The sequence below is a fragment of the Microtus pennsylvanicus genome, chromosome 6, assembly GCF_037038515.1.
Source record: "Microtus pennsylvanicus isolate mMicPen1 chromosome 6, mMicPen1.hap1, whole genome shotgun sequence".
NCBI classification, from domain to species: domain Eukaryota; kingdom Metazoa; phylum Chordata; class Mammalia; order Rodentia; family Cricetidae; genus Microtus; species Microtus pennsylvanicus.
This window is the reverse complement of record NC_134584.1, coordinates 44278658-44294394: the sequence shown is the minus strand read 5'-3', so window position 1 is coordinate 44294394 and position 15737 is coordinate 44278658. Positions and strand designations below refer to the sequence as shown.

Sequence of the window (15737 nt, the reverse complement as noted above, 5' to 3'; positions counted from 1 at the left end):
AGAGTTCAAGCCCCAGGCCCCCAACAGTGTGGATAACTCCTCCAAGTTGTCCTCTGATCTCCATACATGCGGCACGCACACACGTGCACACAAAATAAATATAATTTAAAAAATTTAACTTCTCTAGTTTGTCTATTCTTAAGCAATCTCCTCAAACTTTCAGTAAGAATATGGTTACATAATTTAAAGTTTCAGTGTTTTATTGCATAGACTTTTAAAACTTAGCTACATTATTGCCTTCTGTGTCTCAGGCAGGAGAGAAGAAAAGCATGCATAAATACCCATTCTCAGAACAAAGAAGTAACTTTTATTACAAAACTTTAATCTATAAAATTCTATACATATTAGGAATACATGCCTGGCTCTTTCCAGACGGAATGTTAATCAGCAGTTGGTAAACAGTTATCTGAAAGAGCTTTCAAGGTGGAGTCCCTGCCAGAGAACCTTGATGAATTACCCTAGAGCCCACAGACCGCACTCTGTGCCATTTGTACTGTGTGACTTGTTAAACTCTCTTAACTCTTCCTGCCAGAGTCTCCTGAGTGTTGGGATGACAAGTACTTACTATCATGTCTGGCTTCTCATATTACATGTGTTGATTCTAGTCAAGTTTATATTTAGTTACAGAACTGCCAGTGTTCTATATAATATAACTGAATATAATTCAAATGTCTGAATACATCTTTTTGAGTCATAACAAAATATTTTACGCTGATTAGCTCCCCCCCCCCCGCGCCATATTTTGGTCTAAGGAGATCTGTCTCAAGACCTTTTTTTAAAAGAGATAATTCCATTCTTCAAATGATTCAAAAAGCATGCTATTTGGGAAGCATAATAACAACCCATTGCTAGGAAAGTTCAATACAATGATATTCTATAATTAACAACATAATAGGAGAAGGCTAGAGGAAGATTAGTAAATATCTTAGAACACAAAGACTAAAAGCACAAAAGATGCTATAAAAGCATCACCTAGAAAATGGAAGACATTAAGTACACAGTAACAGTCAGTCCTGATTCATTAACCGCCTAAAGGCTGTTTAGCTCTAACAGTAAATACAGGTTTGTTCCTGAGAGGCCAGAAAGGAATCAGCTGAATTTCAGAGATTATAAAGGCACAGATGAGTAGGCAGTTCCAGCAGAAGTCAAGTTCTCAAGCTGATATCCAGGTTTCACTAACTAATCTAAGCAGTGTAGAGAATCCTTACATTACACCATCAACAGCTTTGTTGGAGCAAGGTGTCATTAGAGAAGAGCAAATACCGTGCCAGCTGACACTGGTAACTAACTGTACTGTTGCTATTTAATAAATCCCTAGGGAATGCGACTTTGCCCAACATAGTTTTTTCTATTTTGGTTCATCACACTTATGTTACTCTTATTACCAAATATAAAAGTTCTAGCATGGTCTTTCTTAGGCCTTATACATAAACCTGACATTTTGATGGGGGTGGGGAGAGACACAATATAGCTTAGACTTTTCATCAAGAAAAGGTAACTTCAAAACAAGATACACTTTCATCCATACTGCATACAAATTATTTTCTCCCAATCTTTTTTTTCATCGGCAGTCCACTATTTTGAGAAGGGATATAAAAACTAACTGCTCAGTTCCTTTGGGGTGATCCGGAAGGGTTTCCTCTTTGTTATTCTGGGATAACTGAGCTACACTGTACAACAGAACAATTATTTGAAAGAGTTCACTGTAAAGCCCTTTGCAAGATTAAATCACTGTGATTCCCTATGTCTTCTATATTTGGAGTTGGTAAGTGAAGATTTAAAAGTACCAAAATTGAACTGTAACTAGAATACAAAAGCTCAAATCCTAAAATGATTATGATTACAGCTGAACCAATAAAAAACTTTGTTTTAAGGCCCTAAAATATCCACTTAATGTGGTGACAAGAAATGACACTGCAGTTCCACTTGCAGAGGTTCCTAACTGTGGAAGGAGAGAACCTACTCCACAGAGTTGTTCTCTGACCTCCACATGTGTGCTGCTGCAAACATTCAACCACACACCCAACACATAAACATTTTAAATCCTTAAGTAGGGGTTATTAACTAAGTAAATTTAAACACTTGGGAACTTTAAAGGACATCTTCACATGTCCCTCTGTGATAAAATATTCAAAATAGATCTGGGCTAAGAAAAATGACTTGTTCTCTAGAATACCGCAATTTTACGCACCAATGTTGCTAAAACAACACATTCTGCTGAATATACCGAGCAGTCTTACGTAAAGACTCAAATTCTTACTAGAAGGAAATTCCACTCAAGAACTGGCTATAGAGGTATCTTCTCTTGTGCCTGAACACACCCTTACATGAGAATAACACTATAATGTTACTACATCCTCAATTTCTCATCACAATCTCTTCTATACCACCAATGGAATTCTGTGGTAGTAGTGGCTAAACAGCTTTCTCAAATTTCTGTTTTCAATGTCTGGTCAAATAGACAAGAGCCATTCCTTCAAGTTCTTAAATAGTTAAGGTTAAATAGAGAATACAAAATTACATAGTCTAGAGTAAAAGATATACAAAGAGTGGAGTTATAGGAGCTCAGTGCGGACAGTGTGGCTAAAGTCAAGCTACTGAGTTTCATTTTATACATACCAAGTTTGGGGCTATCTACCTAGTAGTGCTATCAAGTAAGCTGGCTGGTTCTGGGGGTAGTCCAGCTAAAGAGAAAAGCTTCAGCACACCAGTTTCTCACCAACAAAGATAATGTCCTAAAGAGGATAAAAAAAATGGCTCTCAAGGAGAACATATATCAGATATTACAACAGTTCAGGCCATTCCCAAGGGCCACACACATGAAGAGATGCACAGACAACAGATATCTGTGGTACTAAAATTTCATTGTGAGGGAGTGACAAGGGGAAAATGTAAAAAAGGCTCTTTGGGGGAATAAAAATAATAATGACGACGATACGACGACGATGATAATACAACACTTGTAGAAACACTGATCCACATAGCATGTAAAAGCTAACTGTGATCACAGAGAGCAAGCACAGAAGTCCTAGGTTTTCATTTGTCTGCACAAGGCAACTAATGGTAGCAGTACAGGTGATCCAGATGTTGTCAGAGACAAGGAAAACCCAGCAGAGTATCAGAACACAACTGAAGAAGGTATTTCAAAAGGAAAGAGAAGCAACCATCAAATTCTGCTCCCGATCCAAGCTGAAGTAAGAACAATGAGGGTCTGACCAGTAGGCACTTTGCAGGCAGAAAGGTAAATTCTTGCTTTGTGGAAGGCAAATAGCCAAGTTACAGCAAACTAAAAAGAATTAATTCTTTGACCACTGATTCTAATTCAAGGATTTTAATCCCTACTAATTTTTTCTTACTAGAAAAAGGGCCAACAAGATGGATAAAGTGAATAAAAGGAAAGCACTTGCCACCAAGCCTGGCAACTTGAGTTGGAATGGCAGGACCTACCCAGTAGAAGGACAGAATTAACTTCCCAAATTTGTCTTCTGACTTACACATGCATACACTCCTTTCATACAGAATCTACAAATGATGCACAAGCATGCCTATCAATAAAAGACAAGTAAATAAAATGCTGATATATTCAGCTACTAATAAAATGTAATTATGAGAAAGAATGAGACTATTGTGTCAAATACTCTACAGGAGGGGGAAGGGAAGGCTCACACATACATTCCCAGCACTGGGTGAGCTGAGACAAAGGACCATCACAAGTTCTAGGCCAGACTGAGCCACACAGTTAAATTAAATTATAAATCATTTTATACAGTTATTGTATAGGGAAGTACATAATGAAACATATCTATACTACATATAGGTATCTAGATATACACAGGCACACTTGCTGAAAGACAAAAGAGATCTCACTTAAGAAATTGGTAACACTTACTGGAAGGACAAATGGTTGTGAGCAAAAAGGGTGGAGACTTTTCAATACATGTACATGCTTTCTGGAACTTAATGGTTAACCATGGAGCTATACTGCTAATCAAAATCGGTAATTACACTTAAGAAAATTTAAAGTATACATTAAGAGCAATAGTGCACAACACTTTGTCATGTCATACATTTTATGCCTGGAGAAGAGCAACACAAATCATATAAAAAAAAAAAAGAATGTCAAAGCTTGTGTAGAAAGAGTAGCATGGCTACTCCACTTAAACACTGACTCAGCAAACTGTCAATCTTGTATAGAGACCATCTGCTAGGCAGTGGGGACAAAGCAGACCCGGAGTCTGACCAGACAAAATTAAGCAGTTAATATACTCTCATGAGCATTCTGACCAAATAAACAGATGGGATGCAGAACATAAAACTTGGATTCATCTTAGGAATAAAAAGGGTGGGATGTTTAACAATAGCTAAAAAGAAAAAGGAGTTATCCAGCATGTCTGAAGTAGCCTATGTTTCAAACTAAGTGACAAGAATGATGCTATCAAGTGGGGCAGACTGCTCAGGCTTGCTAAGAAACAGCAAGTAATCAAAGGTGGAGAGATCTTCCAGAAACTGTTGCAGCAACATAGACAAGTTTCCAGCCTGACCAAAGTCATGGTGCCGGATGAATTAGAAGGGTGAAAGAGTACTTGAGCATTTCATTAAGACAACTGAGGATAGAACATGAAGTCCAGAGCAAAGAGTCTAGGAAGACAACTTGGTTTCAGAGTTAGGCAAAAGAAAAAGTAAAGTGATGACATACATCTACACTTAAGGACTAGTTCAATTATGGGCTCGCTAAATAAGAAGTTTATGAAACATTCAAGAGGAGATATGTAGTAATCCATTAAATAACATTGTGTTTCTAGAACCATTCTGCCTAGGCTAAAAAGAATTCAGTTTACCTAATATAGCGAGAACTATGTGAGAAGTGCTTCAGGTTTAGGACCAATACCCGAGGTACATGATCTCTCAGAGAATAGATAAAGCACCCTAAATAGGGAAGGAAAGATATGGGGTATAGCAGGAAGACAGAAAATTCTACTGTATACTTTAAATAACGGCTTTTAATAAAGACATAAGAATTGGTAAGGTTAAAAGCAATGTATCACTCAAAATAAAACTGCAACTGAAAGAAGAGAGAGAATACCTACTGTGCTGGGGATTGTGTATGGGGAAAAGAGCATCAACAATCCAAATGTAACTGTAAAACAGCAGGTTTATAAAACTGAAGACCTTGGAAGCTGAAAGGGCCCTAAACTGATGAATTATATCAGCACTCCTACCAAATTGTAATTGAACACATTTTTGTGACAATATCCACTGCCCATCTAGCAAGCATCTGCTAGAGTATCTTCCTGTCTAGACCTTTGAAGCTGGTCAACAGGGAGGTCAATAGTTGTTCATGTTTGTTATACATAACATTCAGATTAATTAGATTTTTTTCTTTTTTTTTTAAAGATTTATTTATTATGTATACAACATTCTGCCTCGATGTATGCCCGCACGCCAGAGGGCACCAGATCTCAGTACAGGTGGTTGTGAGCCACCATGTGGTTGCTGGGAATTGAACTCAGGACCTCTGGAAGAGCAGCCAGTGCTCTTAACCTCTGAGCCATCTCTCCAGCCCAATTAGATTCTTTAGATACACAGAGATTGTATTCTGCCTAGATAATCTTCAACCACTTCAAGGATCTGTAGAAGATGGCATTTAAATAACTTAGAGTTACATTGACATGAGACATGATTGCTCCTGACAGCACCAATCTATTCCCAAGAGAATGTTGAGCACCGAAGACACTCCACTAGGAGTTTTGTTTTCTTCTTGGCACAACTGACCTTTGGACAAGGAACTGCCCCTGCCTCGTCCCCTGACAAGTACATGGTATCTGGACTGGATAAGCAGGACACAAGGAAAAGGATGGCCAAACCTTGCCAAGACAGGGTAAGACGGTTCTGAAAAAATCTCCTGCCTCTGAAAATGGTCTGTCAGTTACGCTAGGCCTTAGCCAAAGTTGGTTGCTTCAACATTGCAAATGAGACTTTGGGTGATTGCTCAGGTAGCTAATTGTCTCCGTCATATTCTACTGGCTTTGGAAGCTGTTTGATTGCACTTCCTGGCCACTCCAGTAATACTATCTTCCTTCTCAGGCCTTTGATGGGGTTGAAGATTAGATAGTCATAGTTACCTTCCTCTCATGATTTAGCCAAGCTTATTTCCGATGCAAGATTTATACTCTTTTGTCATGTGTTTCTTGCTTAATATTGCTTATGTTGTTTGTAATTTTATACTTGATATCTATTCCTATTGTATATAGTTTTGTATTGGGTTTGGATCGCTCTTGTTTAGACAAAAGGGGAGATGATGGGGAACCTTGTTTAGCCAATCATTTTTAAGAGGTGGGTCTTAGTTAAGGCATAGCTTCGCTGGGACCCAGGGTAGGTATTCTCTTTCTGTGCCTTTTCCTGTGGGACATTGCTGTGATTGAATTTGTTTCCTGTTTCATGAGTTTTCCCCCTATAATAAATAAAATATAATTGTTTCATCCTTAGCTAACCGGATTATTTCAACACAGTATTTTACCAAATATCTACCTGTGACTAAATTCCAAGATTTATCTCTAGTGAATTAGAAGCCTCTAATTTTTCTCATTTGCTAAATCCTTACATCTACTTCTCTTTAGTGTCCCACAGTAAATTACAGTTCTGTTACCTGTAAAATTATTGCCTCCCAAACCAAACTAAGACTCCACATACGTTTAAAGCTGTTTGCACCCCAAACTCAAACAGAAAATAAATTTCACGTGCTTACATCTTAGAGCAGAGATATGCCATTGTTAAATCATTTTATAGTCAATATTGGCCAATCTCAAGGATGACGCATCAAGAAGCAATGCTTGAATTGGACATTCATCATAATATCGAACTATAAACTTACTATGTCCATAGGCAAAAATAAAGAAATTATTTATTCCAGTTGTCAAATATATCTGAATCTTTCTTACTGCACTACATAGCTCATTTAAAATTATGTTAGCAAACTCACATCTCTTAGTATATTAGCCAATATACTAAGTATGATTTTTTTAAAAAAAAATTTTGGTGCTGGGGTATAGCTCAGTTGAATAAGTAACTGCCTAGCATGTAGAAAACTCAGAAAAGTAATGGCCTAACATGTGCAAAGCCTTGAGTTCAGTCCTTATAACTGAATAGGGTGTAGTAATTCCAGTGCTGGGGATGGGCAGGCAGGAGGATCTTAAATTCACGGTCATTCTCCATTACATAGTGAGTTAAGTACAGTCAGCCTAGCACACACGTGATTCTGTCTTAAAAATAAAAAAGCAAGGGGCTGAAGAGATAACTCGGTGGTTAAGGGCACTAGCTGCTTCTAGAGGTCCTGAGTTCAATTTCCAGCAGCCACATGGTGGCTCACTTCTGGCATAAAGTCATACATGCAGATGGAATACCCATACATTAAATAAATAAATCTTAAAAATAAATAGAAACAAACATGAATTCCATGGTTTAATTCATCTTTATTCTTAAGTATTATATATTACCATTAATTGGCCCATTATTTTCAAAGGAGATCTAGACAAAGTTTGCACATCCCTTTCCCCTTTTTAAGTTCACAGAGATTTCCCATATGCTTCTGACAGAATAAACAGGAGAAATCTGGGAAGAGGAGAAAAGGAGGATGCTGGGGCCAGTCACACAGTCCCACGAGTCAAAAGGTACATTGGATAATTTAAGTTAAGGAAAGCTGGCTAGAAATAAGCCAAGCTGGGCATTTATAAGAAAGAATAAACTTCCATTTGTGTGATTATTTGGAAGCTGGGTGATGGGTAAAGATAAAAAAAAGAGTAAAACACACAACAGCAACAATTAGCACAAGCGATGCCACCACATAACAAGGTTATTGCCTTGCTTTCGTCTCATCTGCTTCTGAGTACTGTTCACCTCCTAGACCAACGCAATCTTCACCACGCTAATTCTCATTTTCTGTAGTTCTGTCTCTAAGCTATCACTAATCACTGGCTAACTCTTGTTACGGCTTTCAGGAGATTAAGTCCTACAGTAGTTTCCAAGTGTCCTAGAAATTAATTCCAAGATGCTTACCTTACCTTTTTTTCCAAGCGTTTAACGAGGTGCTCTAGGTCCCCCTCCCCCATTTCCTTGTGTTCTTCATCTCTCACCCTTCCAACCCCGTCTTAAATTCCCTTTATCAACAGCCCAATGTTTCCAGCTCAGGAACTTCTTCCATGTTGTGCTATAAGCACAGAATGCTGCCTCCTCCACCAATACATTCTCCACTATTTACATTTTACTTTCCATGAAGTCTAGCCAGGATCATTAGGAAAATCCAGCTTTTTCGAAAATAAAGGGTCACAATCCTGGCTAGAATCTGTGTGAATCAGGGAAGACAGCGTCTGCCTTACAGGCTGTCATGAAAATCCAGTACTGTATGGCACACATTCAGCAAAGGGCATGAATGCTAAATCCCTGCAGATATCAAAAGAACAAGTGACTTTTAAAAATTCTGACATAGGGTCTCACTTTATAACCTGGATGGTCTTCAATCTGCAGAGATCATCCTGCTTGGATCAACTTTTTAAAAAAGAAATTAAAGTTAAACAGCAGTATAGAAGATGGAAGCTAATAGGTCTGTCTGTTCATTAAAAGTTATGATCACTCAACAAATGTAATCATACACATATTCGTTCTTGATCCTATCTCTAAAAATAATTTTACATATATGGAACTTTATTAAAAATTAGTGTCAAAACCTACAAAAAGGGGATTCTTTGAAAGTAAATAAAATATAATAGAGGAGTACTTGGCAACACTGTGAAGGGTGTCTATTCTCAATCACACTGACTATGAGCAGCTGGTAGAATGCTCTACCTATGTCCATATCCGATGTCCTTAGTCTGAGTCTGTAAGGATTCCCACTCGGGTTCTCTAAGAAAAAACAGCTGTCAGGAGCCGATGGTCTGCCAGAAACTTAAAACTGGAGTACATTATGCCTTTTGAAATTAGAACAAAGGTTAAAAATTAGGAAAAATAGTAGATCACTAGTGGCAAGTAATGCCAATCCATCTAACTGGCAAGGACTATCGGAATCAGCGCTGCTAAATGTGGGTTCTCGAGGAAAGAAGAGGAAGAGGCAAACAGGGCACAGGTTTACACAGACTAGCATGCACCTATTAGTACTAGTCACACTACTAAAACCATTTGTTTCTTTATTAGGACTTTGTTCATTCCATTTCTAAATGTAACTGAATGTAGAACATGGAATAATTTAATGAAATCTGTCATTAAAAACACAGAAATGGGATATTTCATTATTTTTTGATATACTACAATCATTTAAGGTCTATATTCCAAAATACTTCACACTCTAGTGTGTGAATGTACAAGTTTTATTATAACGTGTAAAGAGAAAAATATTATAAAAAAATAAGAAAGGTCTAGACAAACTGAACCCACGGCCCTGCAATTGCTCTACCACTGAGCGGCACTCTTAGCCTTGGAAATATGAATTTTACTTTAAACAAATCAACAGTGCTTTGAATTGAACCCAGAATCTACCACTAAGCTACATGTCCAGATGACGTGTGACTTTTAAGAAAGACATTTGCTTCCTCACTGTACTCTTTGAATACAACAAAAAGCTGACACAATTAGCTGACAATGAGTTGATATGCTATTTCACTGCGTTTTCATTAGACAAGACCCCACTGCCCGTGCATCTGAACTTACTCTGCTCTCTATGTTATCTATGTGGCACAGCATCCACAGCTTCTATGAATCCCTAAGTACTTGAATGTTTAGTATGAGAAAACACTATTGTCTATTTTTTAAAGAGTTTTATCTTTTTAAAATTTACCTTTGTGTGTAAAGTATAAGGGTGTTTTCCCTGCATGTATATCAATGCCCACATGCATTCCTAGTACCTTTGGAAGCCAGAAGAAGGTGCTGCATCCCCTGGAATTGGACTATAGCCTGTTATGAGCTATCATGTGGGTGCTAGGAGTTGAACCCAAGTCCTTCAGAAAAGCAGCCAATGCTCGTCCCTTACATCTACTTCAGCTTTGCACCAGACATGCTTAGTGTGTCTCAACTGCACACATATAATGATATATTGAGGAAAAGACCCTATTATCAAATTCATTTGGTGTGTGTGTATCTTACACACGTAAACTGGGGTTAATTTTATTGATTTCTTAAAAAGTGTGCCTGTGTTTTGACTGCAGTTCTTCATATAAGACCAGGCATCAATTTTCAGTTTGAGGTATCATATCAAGGAATCAACGTTTCAGATCTGCAGTTTCAGACCATAGATTTTCATATTAGAGATAGCTTTTAAAAAGTTGGTGGGTGACATAAAGAAAATCAACTTTGCTCCAAAAGTAAACCAGAAGAATAAAGCTCAGTTTTATCTAGAGTTTAAAGTGTATTTTATTTTCTTTTCTGGTTTTTCTGTCACTTTGGAGCCTGTCCTGGAACTAGCTCTTGTAGACCAGGCTGGCCTTGAACTCACACCTGTTTTAAAGTGTATTTAAAGTGTATGTCTATCCTTTAAGCTAAGAATGTTTAAACAAATACTTGCAAAACAAACAAGTATCTTAAGCAATTACTTTAGGTTAAAGAGCAGAGGATATTAAACCAGAAACTGGCTGAATTCAAGAATTGAGCTTTGCAAAGAGTAATGTAATTTTGTTGCTGCTGTTCTGTGCTTTACCACGTAGCCTAGACTGGCCTCAAACTTGTGGAGATCCTCCTGCCTCAGCTTCCCTCTAGAGTGCTGCATTCTAGAGATTCTACAAGCAGCTGGTTGATATACTATTATCCAATTAAACTGTGGCTAGAAAGAGTAGATCTCCCGTGCCTGTCCTTGGGTTTCCACTCTGGTTTGTTTTAATGAGTTTCAGCAACTGCAAGCTTAACTGGTTCTTCTCTGCTTCCTCCAAAATTAAGAAGTATATATAGACATGTGGCAGTGAAAGTTAACACACAACCTTTCCTACACATCTGCCACAGGATGGAGTGGCTAGATAAATAGATTCCTAGCTTTTTGTGATACTGGTGGAAGCAAAAATGACTTTCAGAAGCCTTCAATTGCTAACTCTTAACCTTTGTAAATGATAAAATGTTCAAATTTGATTTCACCAATTTGACAAATGTAAGCTTTGTTACAAATTGATAGTTTTCTAAGCTCCTTTCATAGTAATGGAGGGAATTCTATTACAGGGTCTTGTGTTTCTCAAAAAGAAAATTAATATTCACAAAGTATAAAACATCCTATCATCAAAACAACATTTGCTAGCATTTAGTAGTCACTAATTAGCATCTGACCAGGCTATGTCCTTTTTGAACCATGTGAGCTTGGCAAATGATGCATCTGCTGTCTTTCTACTCTGCTTATTACTTCATATGGTCCCTGTAAGAACCCAAGTAGATAATATGTTTAGAAGCAACTGGAAAACTATGCCTAATAAATATAACACCAAAGCAATACCATCTTAATCACCTGCAAGAGGAAATTACCAATCTACAAAACGCCCAATCTGTCCTGGTCCCACAACAGTCACATAATTACTATTGTAGTCTTACACTGCCCACTTTTAATTATTTAAGTTGTAACTCTATTCATCAGAAGCCTATAAAATGGCATGTAAGGATGAACTAGTAGAATAATAAATGGCAAAGCATACCTCTCTGCCCTAAGCTCCAGTGTTCCTGACGACCTTCTAAAATCCCCATCTCCTCTGCTTTTCAGATGCCTTAATGAAGACACTGTTTTCTCTATGTTTAATTAAGAAACAGGAACACTCTAGTAACTATTATTTATCACAATGTGGCTCTACACAATGCTCTGCAGTACCTTTTCCATAAGTGAGACACAATTTCTACACACTGACTAGGCTGTAGAAAGTGGTATATATAGTTCTGAAGGAGCAGAGAATTCCTCCTTTTGTGCAATCATTCTTGGTAGTCAGGTTTCTATACCATGCAAGGCGAGTTAACTGCCACTGACAAACTATGTGATTTACACAGGTTACTCATGTTGATCCATGACTCAGTTTCCATTTATAGAAAATGAGAATCTTCCAAGATTTTTAGTTGAAAATTAAAACAAGCCCATTAGACAACAAATCAACTAAGAGACCAATGCCACCTCAGCTGCACTTTTCAAATATTTACTATTTTTCAGCAGTGCCCCAGTTCCCAAAGGGTAACCAGTCACTGTTACTACAGATTTTTTAGTTTAATAGGGGAGTTTTAAAAAAGATTTTTCCCAATACAGGCTATCTGTGTAACTGTAGTTTTTAAGAGTCACTGAATTCTAAAATGGACCTGAATCAAGTAATATTAAGGCCTAAGCAAGAGAATGTGTCTATTTTAAGAAATCATTCCAATTTCATACCAGTTTACCTATGAATGAAAGCAATCTCTAGACTCTAAGCCAAATTCTTGCCATATCTAACCTTATAATATTGGAGGGGGGAGCATAATAATACAAAATTCAAATAACCAGAAAACCTTAGATCATTCTGCTTTAATCATCCCTAAGGATCCTGGGAAGAGGCCACCAGGGAAGGGGACTCACAGTGGGAAGATGGTAGTTCAGAAATCAGCACAGAGAGAGGATTCTATTTCCTGATAAAATTCCAGTTGACTGACTAATTAAAATAATGCAAGGATTGATTCTCTCCTTCCATAACAAACATCCTGGAGACGGAACTCAGGTCATCAGGCTGAACCTTTTCACCAGCCCTAACACAATGTTTGAAAACAAAACTCCAAAAATGAGCAATGCACTCACTCAACTGGGACCCACATGGGCGTGTGGGGTGAGGCACAGATGTACTCAAGCAAGCAAAGTATTTTAATCCTGTGAGCGAAGACATCTTCACATGCCTCCACTGCACTCTCTATATGAAAACCTACTTTAGCCATGCAGTCTGAAAACATTAGGCAGTACGGTTCTAAGTATAACGCTTAAGCAAATGTGCTGTCTCATGAATGAGATGACTTAGGATGACTTGGGAATTCAGAAGCCCACTGGTAATCCGGTTTTAACTATCAGTGAGGACTTCCTGGAATTAGAGTTTTTGCAAGATCTTCAAAGACATAAATGGGCCCATTTTGGTTTATGATTTGGCCTTTAGAATTCTTTAATATATGACTATCCTTGATAGGAACAAAAATCATGCATGCCGTGCAGTGTTGCCCAGTTAACAGCAGGCTGAAGTGGCTCTTCTTTCCTCCTGTGATTTCAGGTCCTGAGACCTGACATCACCAACCATCAAGGCTGGTTTATTTATTTTTATTTTTTACAAAAACCACTGATATTTTATCCAATCACTGATCTGCTGCAGAAGGAAGAAAGCAAAAACAGTCCCCTTAAAGTGAAAAGAGAGAAAGTTTGGGGGAAATCGTCCAAACTGTGAAACACTTTGAATGCTATTTCCTTTAGAGGTTACCCACTTTTTCAGGGCTGAAGATGTAGTTCAACTGCTGAGTGCTTGATCCCCAGGACCATATAAATTGGCACTCAGAAGGTGGAGGCAGGAGGCAGTCAAGGTTCTCAGCTACAAAACAAGTTCAAGGCCAGTTTGAGATTATAAGGTCTCCAAAAATAAGATGTAAAACGCTTTGAAAGAGCTACCCACCTTTACCCTTTTGCATCCAAGGCACTTAAGCATTTACAACCTATTGTCAGCACAGTACACACTGTACTGACATTACTACTTCTTGTGAGAAGCCACTTCTTAAAATGTTGTCTAGGTTACTATAACCTGGAATATAAAGCTCTCACGTGTCAGAATTTCTGCTATAGGCTGAAGTTGAAGGCGGAAGGAACATTTATTATAAGCCCATATCCTAAAATTACCATAGTCAAGACTTGCAAGACTGTAAGAACTTACATTTTTATTATACTTCCAAGTTTTAAATTAACACGTAAATCCTGCATTTGTTGATATACAGCTAATCCGCATTCACCAAAAACTAAAATGCCATGAAACAGCATAACAATTACAAGAAAGCAATCTGCAGAGAAATAATAAAGTAAACCCCAATCGAAGTAAAGGAAACATCTCTTTCCCATTTGGTAACTTCTAAAGCTCTTATACACAAATTATGATGCTTCCAGTTACCACAAATTACTTCAGAAGCAAAGAGGAAGGAAAAATCACTAGCCGTAGAGGGTCTTCCCAAACATCATAAATAACAGGAAAACCAATCTACTCATATCTATTGACATAACTTGGTCGAATTTGGTAGAAATCAAAAAGTGGGTGTCATATCCACGCCCTTATTAACTAGGGTAAAGGATGGTGAATAGGCCAAAAGTAAGTAAAAAGAATTGGTTATGGGGGAGATGCAGTCAAGAATCAACTCATAATTCAAGCTAACCCGCTTCTCAATACACGAATTAAGGAATATAATTTCATTCATCCCCTTTTTCTCATTATTTCCTTTACAATCTAAACGATTTCCATTTTACACTTCGAAATCAGTGACATGAAATATTTCCCCCCAAGAGGAATCCGCAAAAACAACTATAAGACGGGTCTTGAAAAAAAAAAAGGAATTAAACATGTGTCTTCACCTCGCCTTACACTTTTCTCAGTTACCTCCCGAGGGTGTGAAAATATCAACATCCGGTCGCCCACCCCCACCTCTCAGTAGTGCCTCGAGTGGACTGCGACCACGTCTCTCCGTCCTCTCCATCCCTTTCACGACCATCACCTTGGCAAAGCGTATCGAGCATTTCTTTCCGTTGCTCCCCCCCACCCCTTTTCATGGCCGAGTGCAGCATTCTCTGCATCCTTCTCCAGGAAAGGGACGAGCAAAAAGGAAAGCAGAGCGTGCTTGGAGAGGGCAGGCGAAGGGGCCTGACAACCGGAGAGCAGTTAAAAACAACCGGATGGTTGCCCATCAGCGTCAGCCTGGCAGTCGGCTCTCTCGGTGCAGAAACCCCCCGATCTTCACGCTCCCACCCTCGCCAAGCCACGGCTGCAGAGACCGGTAAAAGGCAGAGCCGGGAGAGCGCGAGGCACGGTCAGCCCTAACGGAGTCCCCGGGGAGGACCGTCAAGCCGGGAGCGGCCCCCGCCCGGCCAGCCCTGCAGCCGGGGCCCCCGCACTGCAGCGGCGCCCGGGCGGACCCCACGCCCGCCTCATCCGCACAACGCCGCACACAAAAGCGACCGGGCCGCCGCCTTCCCGCCCCCACAACCCCGCGGAGCAATCAAAGGGCCGACTGGCCCGGCGCGGCTCACCATCGCTACGCTTGATTTCCACGTAAATCCCGATCTGGATCTTGCCGAAGTTGGCCGTTGCCATCACCTCATCCGGAGCGGCGGCTGGCGGGCGGAACAGGCGGGGAGGGGGCGGGGTGGCGGCGGGAGGGGCAGCGGTGGCCCGCGGCCGCGCCGGCCCGGGAGGCAGCGTGGACACGAGCGGGGCCGCGGCGAGCGGCGGCGGACGAGCGGGCGGAGGCCCCGGGCCTGCAGGAGGGCGGGCGGACTGGCGGGCGGGCTGGCGAACGCGCACGCCGGGCGTCGAGGGTGAAGCGAGGGCCGCAGTCGTGAGGCAGCGCGGGGGAGAGTGGGAGGACTCGCGCCGCCCGCCCGGACCGACGCTGGAGGGGGAGCGGGGAGGCGGGGCGCCGCGCGCCTGCGCACTCACGGCCGCCCGCGTCTTCCTGCCCGGCGCCCGCGCTCTCTGGCTGCAGGCGGCCCCGCCCAGCTCCTCTGCGGCCTGGAGGCTGCCGGCTCTAACCGTCGCTGG

The 15737-nt window shown here is 40.2% G+C and overlaps 1 protein-coding gene across 5 annotated transcripts in view; it reads right to left on the bottom strand.

Annotated features, from left to right (window-relative positions):
- Nucleotides 1-15469, bottom strand: part of Kif2a (kinesin family member 2A) — a 54352-nt gene extending 38883 nt beyond the window's left edge. For 4 of the 5 annotated variants that reach the window (XM_075976103.1, XM_075976101.1, XM_075976105.1 and 1 more), the window contains exon 1: nucleotides 15227-15412. In XM_075976103.1, coding sequence (XP_075832218.1) covers nucleotides 15227-15290 — 64 coding nt within the window. In that variant the 5' untranslated portion in view covers nucleotides 15291-15412. Of the gene's footprint in view, nucleotides 1-15226 lie in introns of all 5 variants that reach the window. The other variant, XM_075976102.1, reaches the window with a different exon arrangement.
- Nucleotides 15470-15737: the final 268 nt, after the last annotated feature.